The 18,737-nt window shown below is 39.2% G+C and overlaps 3 protein-coding genes across 7 annotated transcripts; 1 reads left to right on the top strand and 2 right to left on the bottom strand.

The window, feature by feature from the left end:
* Window positions 1-93: 93 nt before the first annotated feature.
* Invadolysin (leishmanolysin-like peptidase, invadolysin) lies at window positions 94-16,662 on the top strand. Of its 5 annotated transcripts, none has more exons than XM_089265289.1 (9): window positions 94-195; window positions 786-1,091; window positions 12,264-12,442; window positions 13,490-13,520; window positions 13,591-13,673; window positions 13,756-13,867; window positions 14,328-14,713; window positions 14,769-15,475; window positions 15,540-16,662. In XM_089265289.1, the coding sequence occupies exons 2-9, from the start codon at window positions 975-977 to the stop codon at window positions 15,992-15,994; spliced, it is 2,070 nt and encodes a 689-aa protein (XP_089121415.1). In that variant the 5' UTR covers window positions 94-195; window positions 786-974; the 3' UTR covers window positions 15,995-16,662. The 5 variants fall into 5 exon arrangements, with proteins under 5 accessions (XP_089121415.1, XP_089121414.1, XP_030238459.1 ...); XM_089265288.1 differs by having other exon boundaries at window positions 96-501; XM_030382599.2 differs by having other exon boundaries at window positions 96-1,091.
* On the bottom strand, window positions 7,143-8,003 carry LOC149092122 (uncharacterized). The gene is made up of 4 exons (XM_089265541.1): window positions 7,839-8,003; window positions 7,632-7,775; window positions 7,394-7,570; window positions 7,143-7,334 (listed from the first exon to the last, which is right to left on the bottom strand). Exons 1-4 carry the CDS (start codon window positions 7,881-7,883, stop codon window positions 7,161-7,163), a joined length of 540 nt encoding a protein of 179 aa, XP_089121667.1. The 5' UTR covers window positions 7,884-8,003; the 3' UTR covers window positions 7,143-7,160.
* Window positions 16,658-18,698, bottom strand: LOC108649062 (zinc finger protein weckle). The gene is made up of 4 exons (XM_018098061.3): window positions 18,401-18,698; window positions 17,328-18,341; window positions 16,923-17,272; window positions 16,658-16,860 (listed from the first exon to the last, which is right to left on the bottom strand). Exons 1-4 carry the CDS (start codon window positions 18,590-18,592, stop codon window positions 16,698-16,700), a joined length of 1,719 nt encoding a protein of 572 aa, XP_017953550.2. The 5' UTR covers window positions 18,593-18,698; the 3' UTR covers window positions 16,658-16,697.
* Window positions 18,699-18,737: the final 39 nt, after the last annotated feature.

Genomic DNA, 18,737 nt, shown 5'->3' with positions numbered 1-18,737 from the left:
ACTCGATATATTTTGTATTGCAATCACACACTACGATAGGTCGCACCAATTAAACCAAAAATATCGGAGTATCGATTTTAGTTCAAGAAACAACAATCATTTGTTCATTCATTCAATTCGGAAGCGAACGTCAACCAAGTAGGACGCTATTACCGCGTCTTTCCTATTGTTGACTATATAGACCGTGTTTATTGTGTTTGTGTTTATTTGTTATATTGAATGAAAATGTATAAATAAATGTAATCTTATGTGTCAGACTGTTATTTGATAAATAATGTATTGACCATTCAGTGTTAAATAAAACGCCTCTCAATGCAGTTCATGAGAATTTGACATTTAAATGATGTTGTTGTAACAACGACTGCAGGCAAAAATTGTGGCACTGTAGCGGCGGCTTGTTGGCGTTGCGGCTGCTTGTAGACCAAATTCGCGGACGCGGACGCACCCACCCAAATCCAAAACCAAAGCCCCAATTCCAATTTGCTGTGTAACCAAGCGCAAGTGTTTGTGCCTGTGTGTGTGTATATATTACGTGTGTGTGTATGCGCGGGCGAGGCAGGGACAGGAGCATGGGCTGCCCAGCCGGTTTCGTTGCGCGAGTTAATTGACAACAAAAAATAAGCAAAATATACATATACAAAGAAAGAAGCATAAAGCGTATGAGCAAATATCGGCTAATAAAGCATGCAACAACAATCGAGAAACGCTGCAAACAAATGCTTAAGTGTTTGTGCATGTGCAAACACACACACAACTATATGCATGTTCGTTGTGTGTGTGCGCAGATTTTCAACTGAAGCTGTTTCACGCCAACAACAAGAACAATAACAATCTTCACCATGCACACCTCGCATTGAGTGAGAGGTTCCTGCATTAGTTCTATAATTAGTACGGAGCTAGCTCGACTATTAGTTCCCACAACAACGCTTCAACTCAACCAATAATACCCGCCCACCCACACATTGAGAAAAGCCATGCAACGTCCGGACCAGCTTCAATTGGCCATTCTTGTGTACCTCTGCTGCTGCTGCTGCTGCTGGTTGACAGTTAATGCGCACAACTGCCAGCACCAACATCCCAAAGCCCACGAGGTGAGTAGCAGACTCCTAGACCATCTATACTATACTCCCAGTCCATCATTGATTCACCTCGAAATCCTTTATCCGTTGATTTGCAATTTGCCATTGTTCATTTCCGCCCGTGTGCCTGTGTGGGGGCGTGTATGTGAGAGGCGTGTGTGTGGCCTAAGCTCGTCATTAGATGTTAACTCGTTATCGAATTCGGGGAAAACTTATAATTGGCTCCCACCGCAACTAATTAGAGCATTTATGCGTATTAAAAAGCTATTTTGTTTGTGCTCTACTCGTATTCAAATTTATTCTTGTTATTTTGATAAAACCATTGCCAATCTTGGGTATTCCAACCTGCAAGCTGATTTAGCTGCATGAGCCACTGATTGACATGGATATTAACATTGGATGAAGATAAATTTGCAATAGTTTTAGATGTGCTTGAATCTAGCTCTGAACTGAGTTTGAACTGGTTTCGAAGAGCTGCAAGAATAATAAACTTTTGAACGCGTTGCCACTCTAACGAATGCTGTTGAAATCTGATTAATATACACACACGTAGATTTGCAATTTTGAAAAGAGCTTCAGTTCAGTTCAGTTCTCATACATCAGTTTCGCGTGAAACTGGTGACTGATGGATGGATTGACTAAGCTCATTTGGTAATCGCATCTGACTCATATGATTCAGTGCAGTCTCATGCAACGGCCTCTAACGGTATGCCAGTTACCGAATCGCCCACAGCTCGAGTCGAGCGCGTGGCTCAAACCGGCTGTCGCCCGGTTTAATGTCCGACACCTGTTGCGTCGACTCGATGGCCAAGTGCAACGCATGCTTGCAACGACGCGACGTTCTAAATGCAACCGACATCCATTTTAATTGGCGCACTCGCATAAAAAGGAAAAAACGGAAAAGGTCACCGACAATTGCGGTAAAACGAATAATTTACATAATTATTGTAAAGCTAGCGCTGATGCTGGCTGTGACCGGTTCAGATACTGAGAATTGTATCGAATGATATATGTATGTATATAAATATATATATTTATATTTTATGTGTATTGCATTTAAATGAGAGTCTGTAGAAAGCGAGTCGAATTACAGGGCAATTAACCTTTTAATACCCTGTATATTTTTTTGTTTCAACTAAAATGACAAAATCAATAAGTGTTATATATGGTTATTATGAGCTTAAATATACGCCTAAACAACATTTACGTGACTAATCGTAAAAAATATCTTAAATTGTCTTTAGACTATTTAAACGTGTTCTAAACATGTTAATATAGATAAATAAAATTAATGGGCATTTGACCAAATTTCAACGAGAAGTTGAAAAACTAAGACTTTAAGAGCCTACAATTGAGTCAATACTTTTGAATGTTTAAAATTTATTGAAATATCTAGAATAGATAGAGATACTTACTTCTTATAAGTAAAAGTAGCGTTAGTCCATTTGAAAACTTTTTGAAATACATAATCTTGATTCATTCTAAGCAATATATTGGAATCAGGGGAGCAAAATAAATTGTGGCATAGAGTTTCATTAGTTACTATTCCCCTACAGGGTGTAGCCCAGCCACCCACTATTTAGGGTCAATTTCTGTTTCAGTTTTTCCGCATAACTAATTAATTTAATTATTTGTAATTTGAACTGTGTTATATGCAGGCATTCCCGTCGAATGACCCGCCGCGATTGCCGCCCGCCCAGATCCTGAGTTATGCGGTGATTGCTCGGATTTATACGAGTATGTAAATGTGAACATAAATGCGGGCACTGTTGGCGACTAAGTGCCAGACACTCGTACACCCGTACTCCCGTCCATCCGTCCAATCAAACACAGAGCTCTGTTTTAATTAGACTTAAATGAATTGAAACAGGGAAAGGCAACAAATTGAATCATCTCTCTGGTTACTCAATGCTGTTGCTGTTGATAGCCATTGAGATAAAGCAAAAAGATAGAGAATAGAGATAAAGAAAAATAAAAGATGCTTAGGTATGTGAGGCATATCATAGTTTCTAAGCTAAGATAAGAAATTTGGAATTGAATTGAACAGAATTTTCATTATTATAATGTATGAGATTTAATCTATTGGTTATGCATTCCTTTAATTTGCTAATGATTATATATGCTATTATATGTCTCTCTCGATATATGTATGTACATTTGTTTTCATGTTTATTAGTGTCGCTCTACGCAAAGTTTATATATTTTGCTTTTCAACATTCAATGCTCAGTCGCAATAATATTTCCATGAACACAGCTGTATATATTCCGTGTATGTAACTAAACTTCTATTGTGCACTCAATGCCAAGCAAAATTACCTGAAGACCTCTTGAAAGGTTGTCTCCAGTCTGGCCAGTAGCAAAACTGAGAAGGGTATTGGAGCTAACATCTTTGGCCTCGAAATTTGTGCACAGATTTCTGTTTTTGTTTACCTTCATAATTGGCAGCAGGTTACAGATTTGCATACATATGCACACACACACACACACGAACGCGCCATGGGATTCATGAATGTTGAACGTGGGTGTATGTGTGTGCGTGTTGTGTGTGTCCTTGTAAATTGCAGTTTGTTGTGCTGGACTGGAAAGTGGGAGAAAGAATTGTAATCTCGATTGCAGCTGCAGAACTGTTCTTTTTATTCTAAGCAAAACATTTGAATACTCTACACATGTTATATTAATAGACTATGTACAAATATACATATGTATATGCATGTGCATATGTATATTTACTTTTTTAAATGTTCTAGCTCTAGAAGAGTTCCTTAATAGACATAATTTTAGCTTAAGGCATTTAATATTCGTTATTAGGTAAAAAATTGTTCCTTCTTTTTATATACACGCCAAATACATGAAATGATATACATATGTACATACATATATACCTATGCTCATTGAAGGCGTTGTGTAAACAAACGGGCAAATAAACAAGTGCGAATGATAAAATCGCACAACTTATCTCCAGCTGATGCTGTATATAACTGTGTGTGTGTGTGTATGAGTGAGTGAGTGTGCGTGTTTGTGTGTCTGCGAACTGACAGAGAAACAAGTTTGTCGAAAGCCATAGAGTAGCCAGCTAGTTAGTTGATTATGCTATATAGCTGGAGGCTAATTTTGAAACACACGCCAGGTTAATATTATGAATTGGCGCTTTATTTATTTACATAGCGCAGATAAAACGCAACAAGTTGACCAAAACGACAACTGTGAATGATGCAAAGTGTGTGGCTTAGTCCAGAGTCCAGAGTGAAATACTTTAAGTAGGTGGCAACCTTGAACAGCCACACTCCTCTCTCTCGCGCGCTCTCCCCTCTCTCGCTGTGTTTGTTTTGTCTATTCACTTTTCACTCCCGCTGGCCATCATCTTTCGGCTCAGCCTGCATTCGGACTACGCCGCATAATAATGTGATACAATGGAATATTGCAAAGCGAATTTGGACGCATTTCCAGTGAACTTCAAATTGGATTTGAGTTTGTTCTCAATTATTGTCACGGCTTTTGCGCTCCAGCAATGCTACGTGCCGTTCCACGCAAATAAGGGATATGGATACTAAGTGCTAGCACTATATATGTATGTATACTGACATATGGGCCTACAAATGCAATAATAAACGGCCATCCGATTTTATTCAATTTACGCCTGTTAGCCACTCAAATTGGAAATAATTCATTCTAATCATTGCCTCTGACAGAAAAGTGCGTGTGTGTTAATGTACGTCGCATGGCAACTGCATAAAGTTTGTGTGTGTGCGTATTGATGTGGTTAGTTTATTAATGTGCCTTTGTGTTGTATTCATCACCTTAATTAAGTAACATGTCCGCTGCGGTCATATTGTGAGGTAACAAACAAATTGAGCGCGAGAGAAGCAAATAAACCATAAAGTAGCACAGCATGCAAAGTAGTCGCTGATCAATAATGCATGTGCAGACAGACACATACACACTGACACACACACGTTTACTTGCATGTGTGTTGCTTGTAAAAGAAACTATTAAAGTGGCCAGGGCTACAGCGAAGATTGAACGAAAGTGAAAGCACATGCACTGTTATCACACTGTCTCGCTCACTCGAAGTCAGTCAAGCTTGAAAGCTTCGATTGATCTGGCCGGCACTGCGGAAGAGCGCCAAAGTGTTGACAAAAAAGTAAAGACGTGTAGAAGTAAAAAAAGAAAAGAGCAAGAGGAAGAGTGTGCGAGGCAGAGAGGGAGAGTGAAATGTCGTCATGGTTGGCCTGGCTCAGTGAACGATTGACAGATTGACTACACGACGCACGTAAATAATTACTTAACATAGCGCCCGCTCGTCTCTGCTGTTGATCGATTCACCTGCTCAAATTAGCATGCGCAACTGTTAAGTGCCCGGCGCCCACTGCTCGGCCCGGCACATGCGTGCAACAGATCGTGTTTACGGTTTATGGGCGTTTTTGTTTGTTCGTTTGACTAAAAATGCAAAGACGGGAGTCAGCCAGGCGCAGCAAACGGTACATTTCTCTTTTTTTTTTGCCCCCTCCTTCTCGGTTTGCACACCCCTGGCCACATTTCTATCGCCTTAGACGTGAGCCTCATTGAAAACCTGGACACGCTCGACTGTGACACGCAAAAATAAATTTCGTTAGGCATTCGCAATTTGTGAACTACTTGAGCATTACGTCTTATCTCAGATTGAATAAGCATATTTGCTGTGGTTAGAAAGTGTGGCGGCTGCTCCTGTACCCATTCCATAATCATTAATCTTCTTTTTATCCATTTTTTTATCTTCTAATATATTTATGGTACACATACGTAAATGGTAAAATAGATCGGCTTAATAGTGTGTGTAAAAGCCACAGATGAAGACTACGAATGGAGCGGAGTACAGACAAACAAATTATATAGTCATTAGCGCTTTATGCTTTAGGAGCAGCTACATAAAATTTGTAGATCTCAATCTCATAAAGTATTCGAGTAATAAAACACTGTAATATTTGTATTGATATTATGGCTTGGGGGTACTAATTAGCTAATTACAATTTACCAAAATATAAAACGACCGATGATCATCGTAATGAGCCCAGTTCATACAATGTGAAATCGGAACAGGTTCTGAATTTGTTAGTGAAATTATTCAATATTCACCCGACCCAGAATGTCAAATCGTTAGCAATGTAACGCAGGACTCAAAGACTACATATGTATTAATACATATATTATAAAGTCTGTGACTAATTTATAGAGGTCATTAACTTCAACTAAACAGGATTTTAGTAATTAATTATCAAACGAATAAATCTGAAGATGGGCAAGGTATTTCATGGACGTCATAAGAAATAAGATGCTATAAACAGCAAATCGCAGCGGGATCGCGGCAATCGCAGTACCCCCTCATCTCAGGAGTTTCTTTGTTAAGAAACAAATTGAATTTAATTTAATACAAATCAAATAAATTTACGTTGGATGATAAATTAAACGCAATCCAATCGAAAAAGAAATATTCCGTTGGCATGTGTGTGAATATGTGGATGCGTGGGTGTGTGTGAATATTTTAATTGTGCATACGAATTTAAAGCCAAGTACAGTCCTAAGTATTGAACATTTGAAGTCATATTTATTTTTGTCACACAGGTTTAATAACTTGTTTAATGAACTTTCAGTTACAACTGCAATTTTTGTTTGCGTATTAATAAATGACAATATATGCACATATATATACATATGTATTCATAAGCATACTTAGTGCTTGTCAATTATTTCGAAAAGTCTTCAATAAAGCTGTTTTCGCAGCTGTTGTTCGCTGAATGGCAAAGCCTATCACAGTTCCTATTGTTGCAACATTCGAAAAATTTGTGAAACAGTGGGGCAAGATATAGATTAAAATAATACAAAAATTTATTTATATAGCCACAGAAATAACACTTTTTTTGTAGATTGTTTGACCAAACTAGTTATTCTTATCGAGATGTATGTATATACTATTTGCAGTCTGCAGTACAATAAACAGCATTAGCCAAGGTCTTCGCAATCTGCATTCAGTAAAAAACATTTTAAATTGTGTTTAAATATATAAAATAGAAAAAGTATATATAATTGTTATACTTAACTATATTGTTAATGCTTTTTGTAAGACTTTGCTAAAGTTGCCGAGGCATTCACATAAAGAAACAATTTGTTATTGCTGTACCACGATGATTGAATACCATATACACCGTCTTCGAGTGGAAATCGACTAAGTATGTCCAGCTCATTTAAATTGAGTCGAAGTAATTTAATATAAGTGTTTGCCTAAAAAAAAGACTGAATTTAAAGGAAGCAGAGCTGATTTTAATTATCATTCGAAATACCATATAGGGACAGCTATGATTAAGATTTGTGTACCCTACTAAATAATTGTAGATTATTGTTGGCAAAGGATTTTTAAAGGAGCCGTCAAAGAATTTACATATATCCACGGTCATTGCATATAGGAACGGATGCCAACCTCCACGTTCGCGCTTAATAAATCGAAATGAAACCTTAAGCTGGAAACAAAAATGATATATTTATATGAATGGAATTGGTATTTGAAATTAATTTTCTTACTTTTAGAGTTCGCCTCAAATTGACTATAATATTTAAATAATTTTCAGAACGATTAAAGGCTCTTATACGGCATTCTTCTATAGCTAGAACTTGTGGATCCTTGTTGTCGCACTCCACATTCAGAAATTTAAAAAAGCATGCCACCTTTATATGCAGTATAAACAATAATTCTATAAGGATACTATAGATGAGGTTCTGTCCGCTTACCAAACTAATTTGTATGAGAAATACTACGATAAATGCACTTCCCATGTTGACGAACCGAACGAAATATTACTTCTGTTTCTATTTCCGTATTCGATTGGTCTAGGGATCAGCATTAGTTCACAAATGTTATGTATATTAAAAAGTCATTAAATTCATCAGTTGAAACCAGTAATAATGTTAAAGTCGGGACTACTCGATTAGGAGATACCCTGTACCCTGCAAAAACCTGATATTCCATGCAAAATTTTATATCAGCATACACATACATAGACTTTCACAAAAACATTATACCCATTTGCATTTACTTATATAGACACATAAGAAACATTTGTTTGTAGATAATTCGACCAAGCTAGTTTTTTTCATCAAGATGTATAAACTTTTTGCCGTCTGCAGAACAAAATACAAAATTAGCCAAGGTCTTCGGTATTTGGCTTCTGCCAAAAACATTTTAAATTATGTTTAAATAGTTATGAGGAATGGTATATATAATTTGTATAGTTAACTATATTTTAATGCTTTTTGTAAGACTTTGATAAAGACGCCGACCCATTCAAATGAAAGATCTATTTGTTAATGTTGTACCAAGATGATTGAATACCATATACACCGTCTTCGAGTGGAAATCGACCAAGTATGTCCAGCTCATTTAGATTGAGTCAAAGTAATTTGATATAAGTATTTGACTAAACAAAATAGTCTGCATTTAAAAGATGCAGAGTTGATTTAAATAAATTTGCCATGATTGGCATTCGTGTACGCTACTATATAATCGTAGACTCAAACGATTTTTAAAGGAGCCGTTAAAGAATTTACACACATTGATATTCGAAATGAATTTACTTACTTGTGTGACAGTTTGCTTCAAATTGATTATAATATTTATGAAATTTTCAGACCGATTAAAGGCTCTTATACGGCATTCCTCTATAGCTAGAACTTGTGGATCCATGACGTCGTACTCCACATTCAGGAATTTAAAAAAACACCCAACCTTTATAAATTATAGTAAAAGTATTTCTATAAGGATACTATAGATAAGATTCTGACAACTTACCAAACTCATTTGTATGAGAAATACTACGATAAATGCACTACCCATTTTGACGAACCAAACGAAATATTACGTCTGTTTCCATTCCTGTAGTCAATTGGTCTAGGGATTAGCATTAGTTCACAAATTATAGATATATTAAAAAGTCATTAGTCATTAAATGCATCAGTTAAAATAATCTGACATATAAAACCCACATTATTTTTTAATCAATAAATGATTTCTTACATACATACATATATGTACTTATTTAGCTTAGAGTAGATATTTTCCAAACCTCATATATTTTATTTTTACCAGAAAACGAAATATACATATAATTATATAAGAAATAATATGTAGGATTTCTGAAAAAAAAAAACCCTAATTGTTGAGGAGGAATTCATACGGAGTTGAGGAATTCATACGACAGGCCAAAGTATTTTTGATGTACCAGGATGTGTGCAGACCATAAACCCAATCGTCGAGTGGGAATCGGCTAAGAATGTCCAATTCATTCAGATTGAACCGTATTAATTTGATATCAGTATTTTCTTAAAGAAATTGACTGGAATTAGATAAGTCAAAACCAAAAATAGGAACTGGAAATACCAGAAAGGGACGGCTGTGGTTGAGGTTCCTCATATAATTGTAAATAAGCGAAGTTAAGGGATTTCTAAAGGAGCCGTCAAAGAATTTACACACATCGACAGTCATTGCATACAGGAACGGATGCCAACCTCCCCGTTCGCGCTTAAGAAACTTGAATGACATTTTGACCTGGAAGCAAACTTATACCTCATTATATATATTTCCATAGTATTTTTTCAAAAAAATAATGTGCTTACTTTTGTTTTATTTTGCTTTAGATTTAGTATAATATTTAAGTAATTTTGAGAGTGATTATAGGCTCGAATGCGGCATTCTTGCGTAGATAGAATTTTCCCGTCTGTAATTTCGCACTCCATATTAAGAAATTTAAAATAACATCCCGCCTATATAGAAAAAGTTGAGTAAGATGAGCCTCTCGCAAATTGACGAATCACACCAAATTTAATACCTATTTTATTTATTTTATTCTGTACTATTCAAAACTAGTCTCGCACCACTGTGCGCTGATTGAAATACGGTTGCTGGCTTACGGCATGGCATCGACACTGGCGCTATAAACTTGCCACATGTTGCACAGCTGGGTCGTTGTGGCAGCGCCTGCCATCATCTACCAAGCGCATTGTGCGTCAGGTGCTGCGGCTCATCTTTCACCTGGTGAATGCCGCAATTTGCAAGATCGAAAGCAGTTAAACGCATTGCGATGCAACACAATTCGCAATGCGCAAACCACAAAATGAAACACCTCTGCACCTCTGGAAGGCGAAGGCGGGAGGGCGGTAAGGCGGGCGGGGCTCGAGCAGCCTCTTTGATTGAAGATCATGCAAGCGGCTGTTCAATTGTTGAGGGCCGTCACGATTTTAGCTGTTGACGCTTATTGCAATGTTTGTTCTTTTGTTATCTTAATGGTTTTCATACATACAGCATTTGCGCATACTCGCTTCCATAGCGAAAAGAGTATATTTGATTATCTTTTCTAATAGAAATGCCAAGGACAAGCCAATGACTTCTATTATTTTATATATTTCGAATTGGGTTAGCTACTTCTATTGCAGAGTTTTTAAGATATAGTTGCTATTGTATGCCTCTATTTGAACAATAGTATCGTTACAGTGTAACATGCAAACGTATATGCCCGACTGCAATGATCATACTTAGCCCCCCACTACACTGCGTCGCTATTTGTAGTCTCATTCTCTTTCTTCTTCTTCTTCTTGGTGATCGTTCCTTTGTTGCTGAATAGACAAATATAGATAAATTGCTGTTATTGTTGTCGAGATCGTCCAAGTAAATGGATATATGTATATACACACTTAAGTATGTTTACATAAGCTCAAATTATGTTCGTACACTTACAGAGGACATTATACATTTGGGCTCATTCTGAAGCCATTCAGATAAAACTTTGTATGGATATTTCTATATGCACATGCTAACCAATCTAAACACTTGTCAATATCTATGGAACTATATCTTATAACTTTTCTTAAGAGGTATAAAAGAGAAACAAATGGTTTTCAACTGCGGCTCACACTCATCGCTCGTTGAGCATGCATTCTTAGTCGGTTGTTCCCCAAAACAGCTTTTCTTAATGGCAATGCAGATTGCGCAGGTGTCTGGGTTTTTGCCATTTAACGGCATTAAGAATTCACACCGGTTCGAATCGATTCTCACGACCAATTCATCAGCTACAAATTGTAGCATTAAAGTAATTGGAGAATTGGAATGAATATAGTCTTGTTAACGTCGTTAATGATTATTCAGATTTCAGATTGCATTTTGCTCGCAGCGTGCACTTCATTATATATACGAGAAAACAGGTAATGGGTCTATATCATGTGCAAGCTGGATTTACCTCTATTCACTTTTGTTTTTGCTTGTGGTTGAAAGTGAACTAACTTTCGATCTTCGTTGGCGAGGTCTTGGACAGGCTGGACATGTAATTCATTTGCTATACCCTGTAGAGTAAATATCGACTTGTTATCTTTGACCGAGAGATGATAAACAATTTCTAGCCTGGAAACAATTCTCAAGAGGAACGTTGTATATGCAGCTGTGTTTCTATTTGCATTTGTATCTATGTGTAGCTGATGCAAATACTATTGAGTATTATATATGTATATACAAATAAAGATACAGATACGACTATAGATACAAATGCAAATAAAAACTCTATGTTCTGTCTGTACTTTGGGCGGTTAGGGTTAGCGTATCTGTTAGTCGCACACTCTTAATCTAGAGCACTCAGCCGCATCTGAAAGATGTGCTAGTCAAATTTGTAAGCATAGGCGTTGCGCGTGCTATTGGCCGGTCAACCAACCATAAACTATAATAGATAAGCAGTCTAAATGGTTGGACATGGTATTTTGAATATTCAACAGGGTCTAATTTATGCACAATAATTGGCACACATTGCACAATAGCCGAAACAAAAGCTGACTATAATGCAAAAAAACAGAGAAGAAATAACGACAATAAAGTAACAAATGCGAATTAGCAAACCCAATTGGCCAAAAAGCCACAAATCATTGACATTTTGATGTCTCAATCTGTTCGACATTTTGGCGGGTAATTTAAAAATTAATTTCACTGCAATTTATCCCCCCAAAAAATAAAAAAATAAATAATAAGAGAAAAAGGTAGCCAATTACAGCTGCCTTTGTGTGTGGCCTTTTGTGTCCATGTCGTCATCTAATTGCTGGCCACATTTTCGCTTTCGTTTAGCAGACATTTTAAAGCAGAGCCGAATTTCTCATCCGCCCCACCCTGCCTTCCCTTTGCAGGTCATCCACGGCGTGCGCATACACGATGATACCGAAGCTGTCGATGACGTCGCCGGCGAGCATTCCGAGGGGAACTGGAACGGCAACGGAAACCAGGCGGCGCACAGCGTACGACGGCGCAGCCTTGTGGCCGATCAACCGCTGCGCATTCTGCTTGTCTACGATGATTCAGTGTACAGGTGAGAGAGACATTTGCAGCCAAAGCAACAACGGGAAACAATTGCAGCAAGACAAGGGTCGGGCATAACCGACCTCGCCACACTCTGCAGTATTCTACAAATATTTTAGATTCATATATTTATTTAGCTTTATCTGAAGATAATTACATATAATATATAAATTTGGAAATACTCTTAAGCTTACTTTAGCGTGGGATTTTGTAAGCTTTTAACTTTAGTCAGACTTCACTGTATTGTATTAATATTTCCATTAACAAACAGCTTAAGAGTCATCTTGATTATTAAACTATGATAAAGCAAATATCGATTGTATCAACGTCAACGTATAAAATTCCGTATCTATCCATTACTATACCTTTCCCTATACCTGTATTTCTATCTACACATGTATCCGTATCTGTGTAAATTATTACAATGGGAAAACTCAAAAGTGGTATGACAGATATGAAGAGAGAGAGAGACTTACTGAACAAAGCCACAGCCCATGGGCAACACCAAGACATATACCCCATTTAACGGTTTGTCAAGTAAGAGTGTGGCAAACAAATTGACTTTAATTGCGCTTTAATGGGCCAAAGTTTACTATTCGACTTGGCCGAATGTCAAGTCGAAGCGTTGCCGAAACGTTAGCCAGTTGTCTTTCAATTGGGCAACACCTGCAGCCAAAAATTGGTTGAAATTATCGCTGCCTCTGCTTGGATTGAGGTAGAGCTCGATTGCGACATGCCATAACTTGGCTGCGATTAAAAACTTCGAGCTAACAAAGTCGACGATTGCCGCCGATCATTAACAATGCCAAAGCACAAGGTCAATTCCAGGAATGATAAACGCGACAACACTAATCGCATACCCTATGCAAAGCAGAGCATATGCATTGTGCCATTCAGTTGCTGGCACAGACATAATCTCATAAAGACTTGTTTAAAAAGCCTCTGAAATATATATTAAAGAAAGTCAGTCTATCTACTTAAATAAAGTTTTTTTTTTATTTATCTTGAACTCTTGAAATATATCTTCATTTTGTTTTCTTTTTTCTTTACCTTGCAGATTAGAAGAAGAGAAATTCAATTTAATTAATGTAAGTTTACATTTTCCCTTTTAAGGTAAAGGTAAAATATTTTTTAATAATGCTCAAATTACCTTTGCAGGACACCGTGCTGCCCGAGGCAGTGCAATTCTGGGAACAGGCGTTGATGGTGCGCGAGACGAAGGGCGTCATCCGGCTTAATCGGTGTGTAATGGCCCTTGGGCCAACGAAAGCTTAACGCAAATTTCATACTAATACATATTCGTATATATTCGATTACCTTTAGCAAATGCGATAGCACCCAGGTGTATGTGAAGAATGGACACACCCACTGCATTGACCATTGCAAGGCGACGACTATGTGCGGCGAGGTGGTGGTGCCCAACGAGCATCTGGATGTGAGTAAAGCGGACTAGCACAAAAAACCATTAAATTAGATGACTAAGACAAGTATTTAACTCTGTTCCCATAGCTAAATCACAATTATCTCAGTTATTTACCAATTTTCGTAAACCCATTTAAAAGAGTTAGACAGCGTCAGGGTCGATTGACTAATTTGCCAATCAATCAGTCGGCAATTCCTTCAGTCAGTCAGTGATGAGGTCGGTAGGTCGGTCAATCAGTCACTCAATCAATCAGCTATTCTGTTAGCCAGTTGAAAGGTCTGTTAATCAATTAAAATTGTTGGTCCAACAAGAGGCAATGCTGACAGTCAATTAAAAAGCTACTCATTGAATCAACTGATAAAGTCAATCAGTTAAACAGACGGAATGCTCACTCATTCTTTAAGCCTACTACAATACAGAACTCTGTTTAAGAATATCCTGTCTCCATCTCTCTGTCTCTCCCTGTTAACAGGTGTGTCGCGTGTGCAACAGCACGGGTCAGAATTGCCGCATAGACAACAATACAAAGCCTGGAGAAGGCATCGAGAACGCAGACTTTGTGTTCTATGTCTCGGCACGGCAGACGCAGCGCTGCTTTAAGGGTCTGACGGTGGCATATGCGGCTCATTGTCAGCAGGAGGCGCTGCTGGATCGTCCCATAGCGGGGCATGCCAACCTGTGTCCGGAGAGCATCAGCACCAAGCCGCAGGAGCTGCAGACCTTGATATCGACAGTAAAACATGAGATTCTACATGCGCTCGGCTTTTCGGTTAGTCTATACGCTTTCTTCAGGGACGATAACGGAAAGCCGCGGACGCCGCGCAAAGCGGACACGGGCAAGCCCTATTTGAATGAAAAGTGAGTTGGGGAAGAGAAATATAGATGCCATCATTAATGTATGCTCCCTTCACAGATTGCAGATCCATCAGTGGAGCAACGAGACCATTCGCAAAGTGGAGCGTCACAATTGGGCTGTGCGCGGAGGCCATGTAAAGAAGGTGGTGGATATGTTGGTCACGCCACGTGTGGTTGCCGAGGTTCGAGCCCACTTCAATTGCAATAAGCTGGAGGGCGCCGAGCTAGAGGATCAGGGCGGCGAAGGTACTGCCCTGACCCATTGGGAGAAGCGCATCCTCGAGAACGAGGCTATGACGGGCACACACACCCAGTCGCCAGTATTCTCGCGCATTACACTGGCCTTGATGGAGGACTCGGGCTGGTATCGTGCCAACTATTCTATGGCCTCTCCGTTGACCTGGGGCAAGGGCTTGGGCTGCATGTTTGCCATGCGCAGCTGCAAGGAGTGGATACAAATGAACCATGACAGGGGCCGTTCCATACATCCGTTCTGCTCGAAAGTCAAACAGGATCCACTGCAAACGGAATGTACAGACGATCGAAATTCTGTGGCTTTATGCAATCTCATCAAGCATGAATACGAGCTGCCCAAGGCCTATCAGAATTTCGACAGTCTCAGCAACATCAAGTCCGGTGAGGAGGGCTTCTATGGCGGCTCTGTTTCCCTAGCCGATCACTGCCCCTACATACAAGAGTTCACCTGGCGCAGCAAGAATGTCATTGTGCGCGGCTCTCACTGTCGCTTCGTCGAGAATAATCCCAGTAAGATATCCGTTTGACTTTGTATAAGAGCAGCTCAGACTGAAAAACTAATTTTCTCTTGCAGAGCCCGAAAAGAATTTTGCTCTGGAGAGCTACGGGCATGGTTCCAAATGCTTCGATCACAGCGAAGCCATGTGGGAGGAGCGCTCTTGCCACCAGACTCGTGAGTGGCAGCATTGGGGCAGCGGTTGCTACAAATACAAATGCTTCGATGGCCGGCTGCACATTCTAGTTGGCAACTATAGCTACAAATGCTCGTTTCCTGGGCAAAAGCTCTCCATACGCATCGCTGCGAATGGTTGGCTACATAAAGGGGCCATAATGTGTCCACCTTGCCATGAGATGTGCGGCGCCCAGTTCGCCGCCGAAGGTAAACAATGCCGACCAGGCGAGGAGCCCGATCCACTGAACAAGTATCCACGGGATAATCTTGCATGCGACGCGGACGCAAAGCGTCCATCTTTGGCCATATTCAGCGCTGTGCTGTTAGCTGTCCTGAGCTATCTTAGACTTATTTAAGTCATTAAGTCAGGCACAGCTCAATGTTCTACATGTGTTTAGAAGAATTTGTAAATGTATATGTGTACAATATGCTCAATTTATCTAACTGTAAGCCTTAGTTGTATTATCTATATTAATTTTTTATGTATAGTTCTAATTGTATTTTATCCCCATATGTGATCTTTACTAAGGAAATGCTGAAACGTTGTATTAGAATCGGGTCCAGGTAGGTGAAAAGTTTGCTCTTATGATGGTGTATTTTTTGTTCTCAATATGACGTTCAAGCACAGCTCTTAAGTATTCCTCTTCTGCGCTGATCTAAACATTCCAAAGTTTTGCCACTTTTACATTTACTCAACTGAATTGTCGCAATCCAAACTATTGTTTGTTAATTATAATAATAGATCTAATTGTGACGCATTCAATATTTTTTTTATTTGTTATTACATCTACAAAAATCTTTGTTATTTATTGTTTCGAAATTCGTTCGTTATATTTCTTGTGATTTGTGTGTTGGCAATTTTGTCTAAGCTGTTTGGGCTAGCGTTGGCTAATTTTATACCATCCTAGCAGCATTTAGGATCTATACAACCACCCGGAAAATTTTCTAATTTCCATATTCTAGAATTTAAGCTATATTTGTGAATAAAGTCTACTGTATATGTGAATATACCAAACAAATTAAAGTAATTGGATTCTTTATTTAAATACAGTAACCAACTTAGGGACACTCCTCCACAATCTCATATAGCACCTCGTTATCGGCCTCCGCTGCCAATTCTTCGTCGGACATGTTCTCATTTGTTGGATCTGTTGTCTCCTCCGTGACCCTTATACGCATAACTGCTGTGCCTGGTTTCGCCGGTTTTTTAACGCGTTTGGATCTGGGAATTATGTAAGCACAAATTGCATATATTGAAGGTAATTTTAAATTAGGTCAACTTACGCTTCGGTCAGCTCCGTAATCATGGGCAGCAGGGTAGAGCGCATTACACCTCGTGCTTCTTCCTCAGCCAGCTCTTTGGGATGCGTTTTGCGCTTGTGCATGCGACAATTGGAGCCATTCGAAAAGTCCTTACCACAAAAGTTGCACTTATACGGCCTAATGCCCGTATGGAGTATCAAATGCGCTTTCAACGTTTTGCCACGCTTAAATGCAGCACCACATACATCACATTTGTACTGTTTGGCATCCGTGTGAACCAGCTGGTGCATATTGAGTGTGCGACGGGTATTTAGCTTTAGGCCGCAGATATTACACTCGTAGTTGTTATTCGTATGCGTATCGGAATGTATCTAAAAGCAAATTGGGTCAGTAGACGTAGCATATGAAAACTCAATAGAAGCTCACCTTCAGACGGGCCTTGTTTTTGAACCGCCTAAAGCAAATCGGACATTCAAAAGGACACTCATCCGTATGCACCAGCTTGTGCTCGTTAAGTGCAGTTAGAGTCTTCATGCCTTTGCCGCAGCAGTCACAAATATATGGCTTGATATTCTCATGGATGCACGTTACGTGACGTTTGAGAGCTCCGGCTGTTGTGAAGAACTTTGGACAGTAGGGACACGTGTTTTCCGTCTTGTCCTTGGCATGCAAATGCGTACGGTAATGGGCAGTTAGTTGAGCTTCTGTCGCAAAGTAGGTGTGACAGCGTTTACATTCTAGATTGTCTTTATCTGTGGGCACCAGACCATGAATTACGGCCATGTGTCGCTTAAAGGCCAATTGATTCTTATACCCTTTGCTACATGTGGTGCATTTAAATTGATTGTGCTCACTATCTGCATCTTCGGGGTCCTCGATGGTGTCAGCGACTGTCTCTGCACGTTTTTGTACATCTCCATTTTTCGATGCTCTTGCATCTGTGTCAGTATAGTTTATATGAGGTTTCGGTTTCAGCACTGTTTGTCTCTCATCACTTGAGTCCTCTTGCTCAACGTACGTTTCCTCTCTGATTAATTCTGTTTCTACGTACTCTTTCTCCGGGCTCTCCTCGGCGTACGTGTCGAATGCGTTATTGTCATTATCATGCTCAACGAATTCTTCCGATTCTTCAATTTCATCCATTATTTCTGCAGCTTCGTCAATTGACTCGACCATTTCATCGACGATGTATTCAACTGCGTCAGCTTCAGTCTTTTTAATGGCAGACTCCTTCGAAACGATATGTTTCCAGTCGTCTGCTTGCAGGCCACATTCCTTTCGCAGTTCATTATAGTCTAAGGTATTCTGTGAACCGGCTTGCTGCAGTTTGCTAAAAAGCGTTTGGACGCGATTCACTCGATCGGAGAATTCGATTAGATCCTCTACCAGCGTGCAGCATTCTTTACATAATGCGTTGCTCAGTTCATCCTCCATTTTGATCTGATGAATTGAAAACTATCAGCGATGCTTGGATTGTGCATGAAATAGCAAAAACTTACATTGACCCAAAAATATTTACCAATAGCCACGGCCAGCACACTTGTCCATGTCTGATCATCGTTGCGGAAATACACATTTACGTTGTCCGGATGCTCTTTGGCGCAGAGACGACACCAGCGATGCCAGCCAGTTGCATCTGTGCTGGTCAGTGACACTTTAGCGGCATCTCTAACAGCACTGCTACCCGTCATTATTCAAGTTAAAATAAAAAGCAAAACAATATTAATAAACAATTCACTTTGTTGTGCTTCCCTTAATATTCGATAGTTTACGCTGGTATTAAAATATCGATATAGTTACACCCACTGTCAAAATAGTTATCGCCGTCCGTTTTTG

Source organism: Drosophila navojoa, chromosome 2 (assembly GCF_054131105.1).
Source record: "Drosophila navojoa isolate 15081-1374.11 chromosome 2, UAZ_NAV_1.0, whole genome shotgun sequence".
Lineage (NCBI taxonomy): Eukaryota > Metazoa > Arthropoda > Insecta > Diptera > Drosophilidae > Drosophila > Drosophila navojoa.
This window is presented reverse-complemented; position numbering and strand designations above follow the sequence as displayed.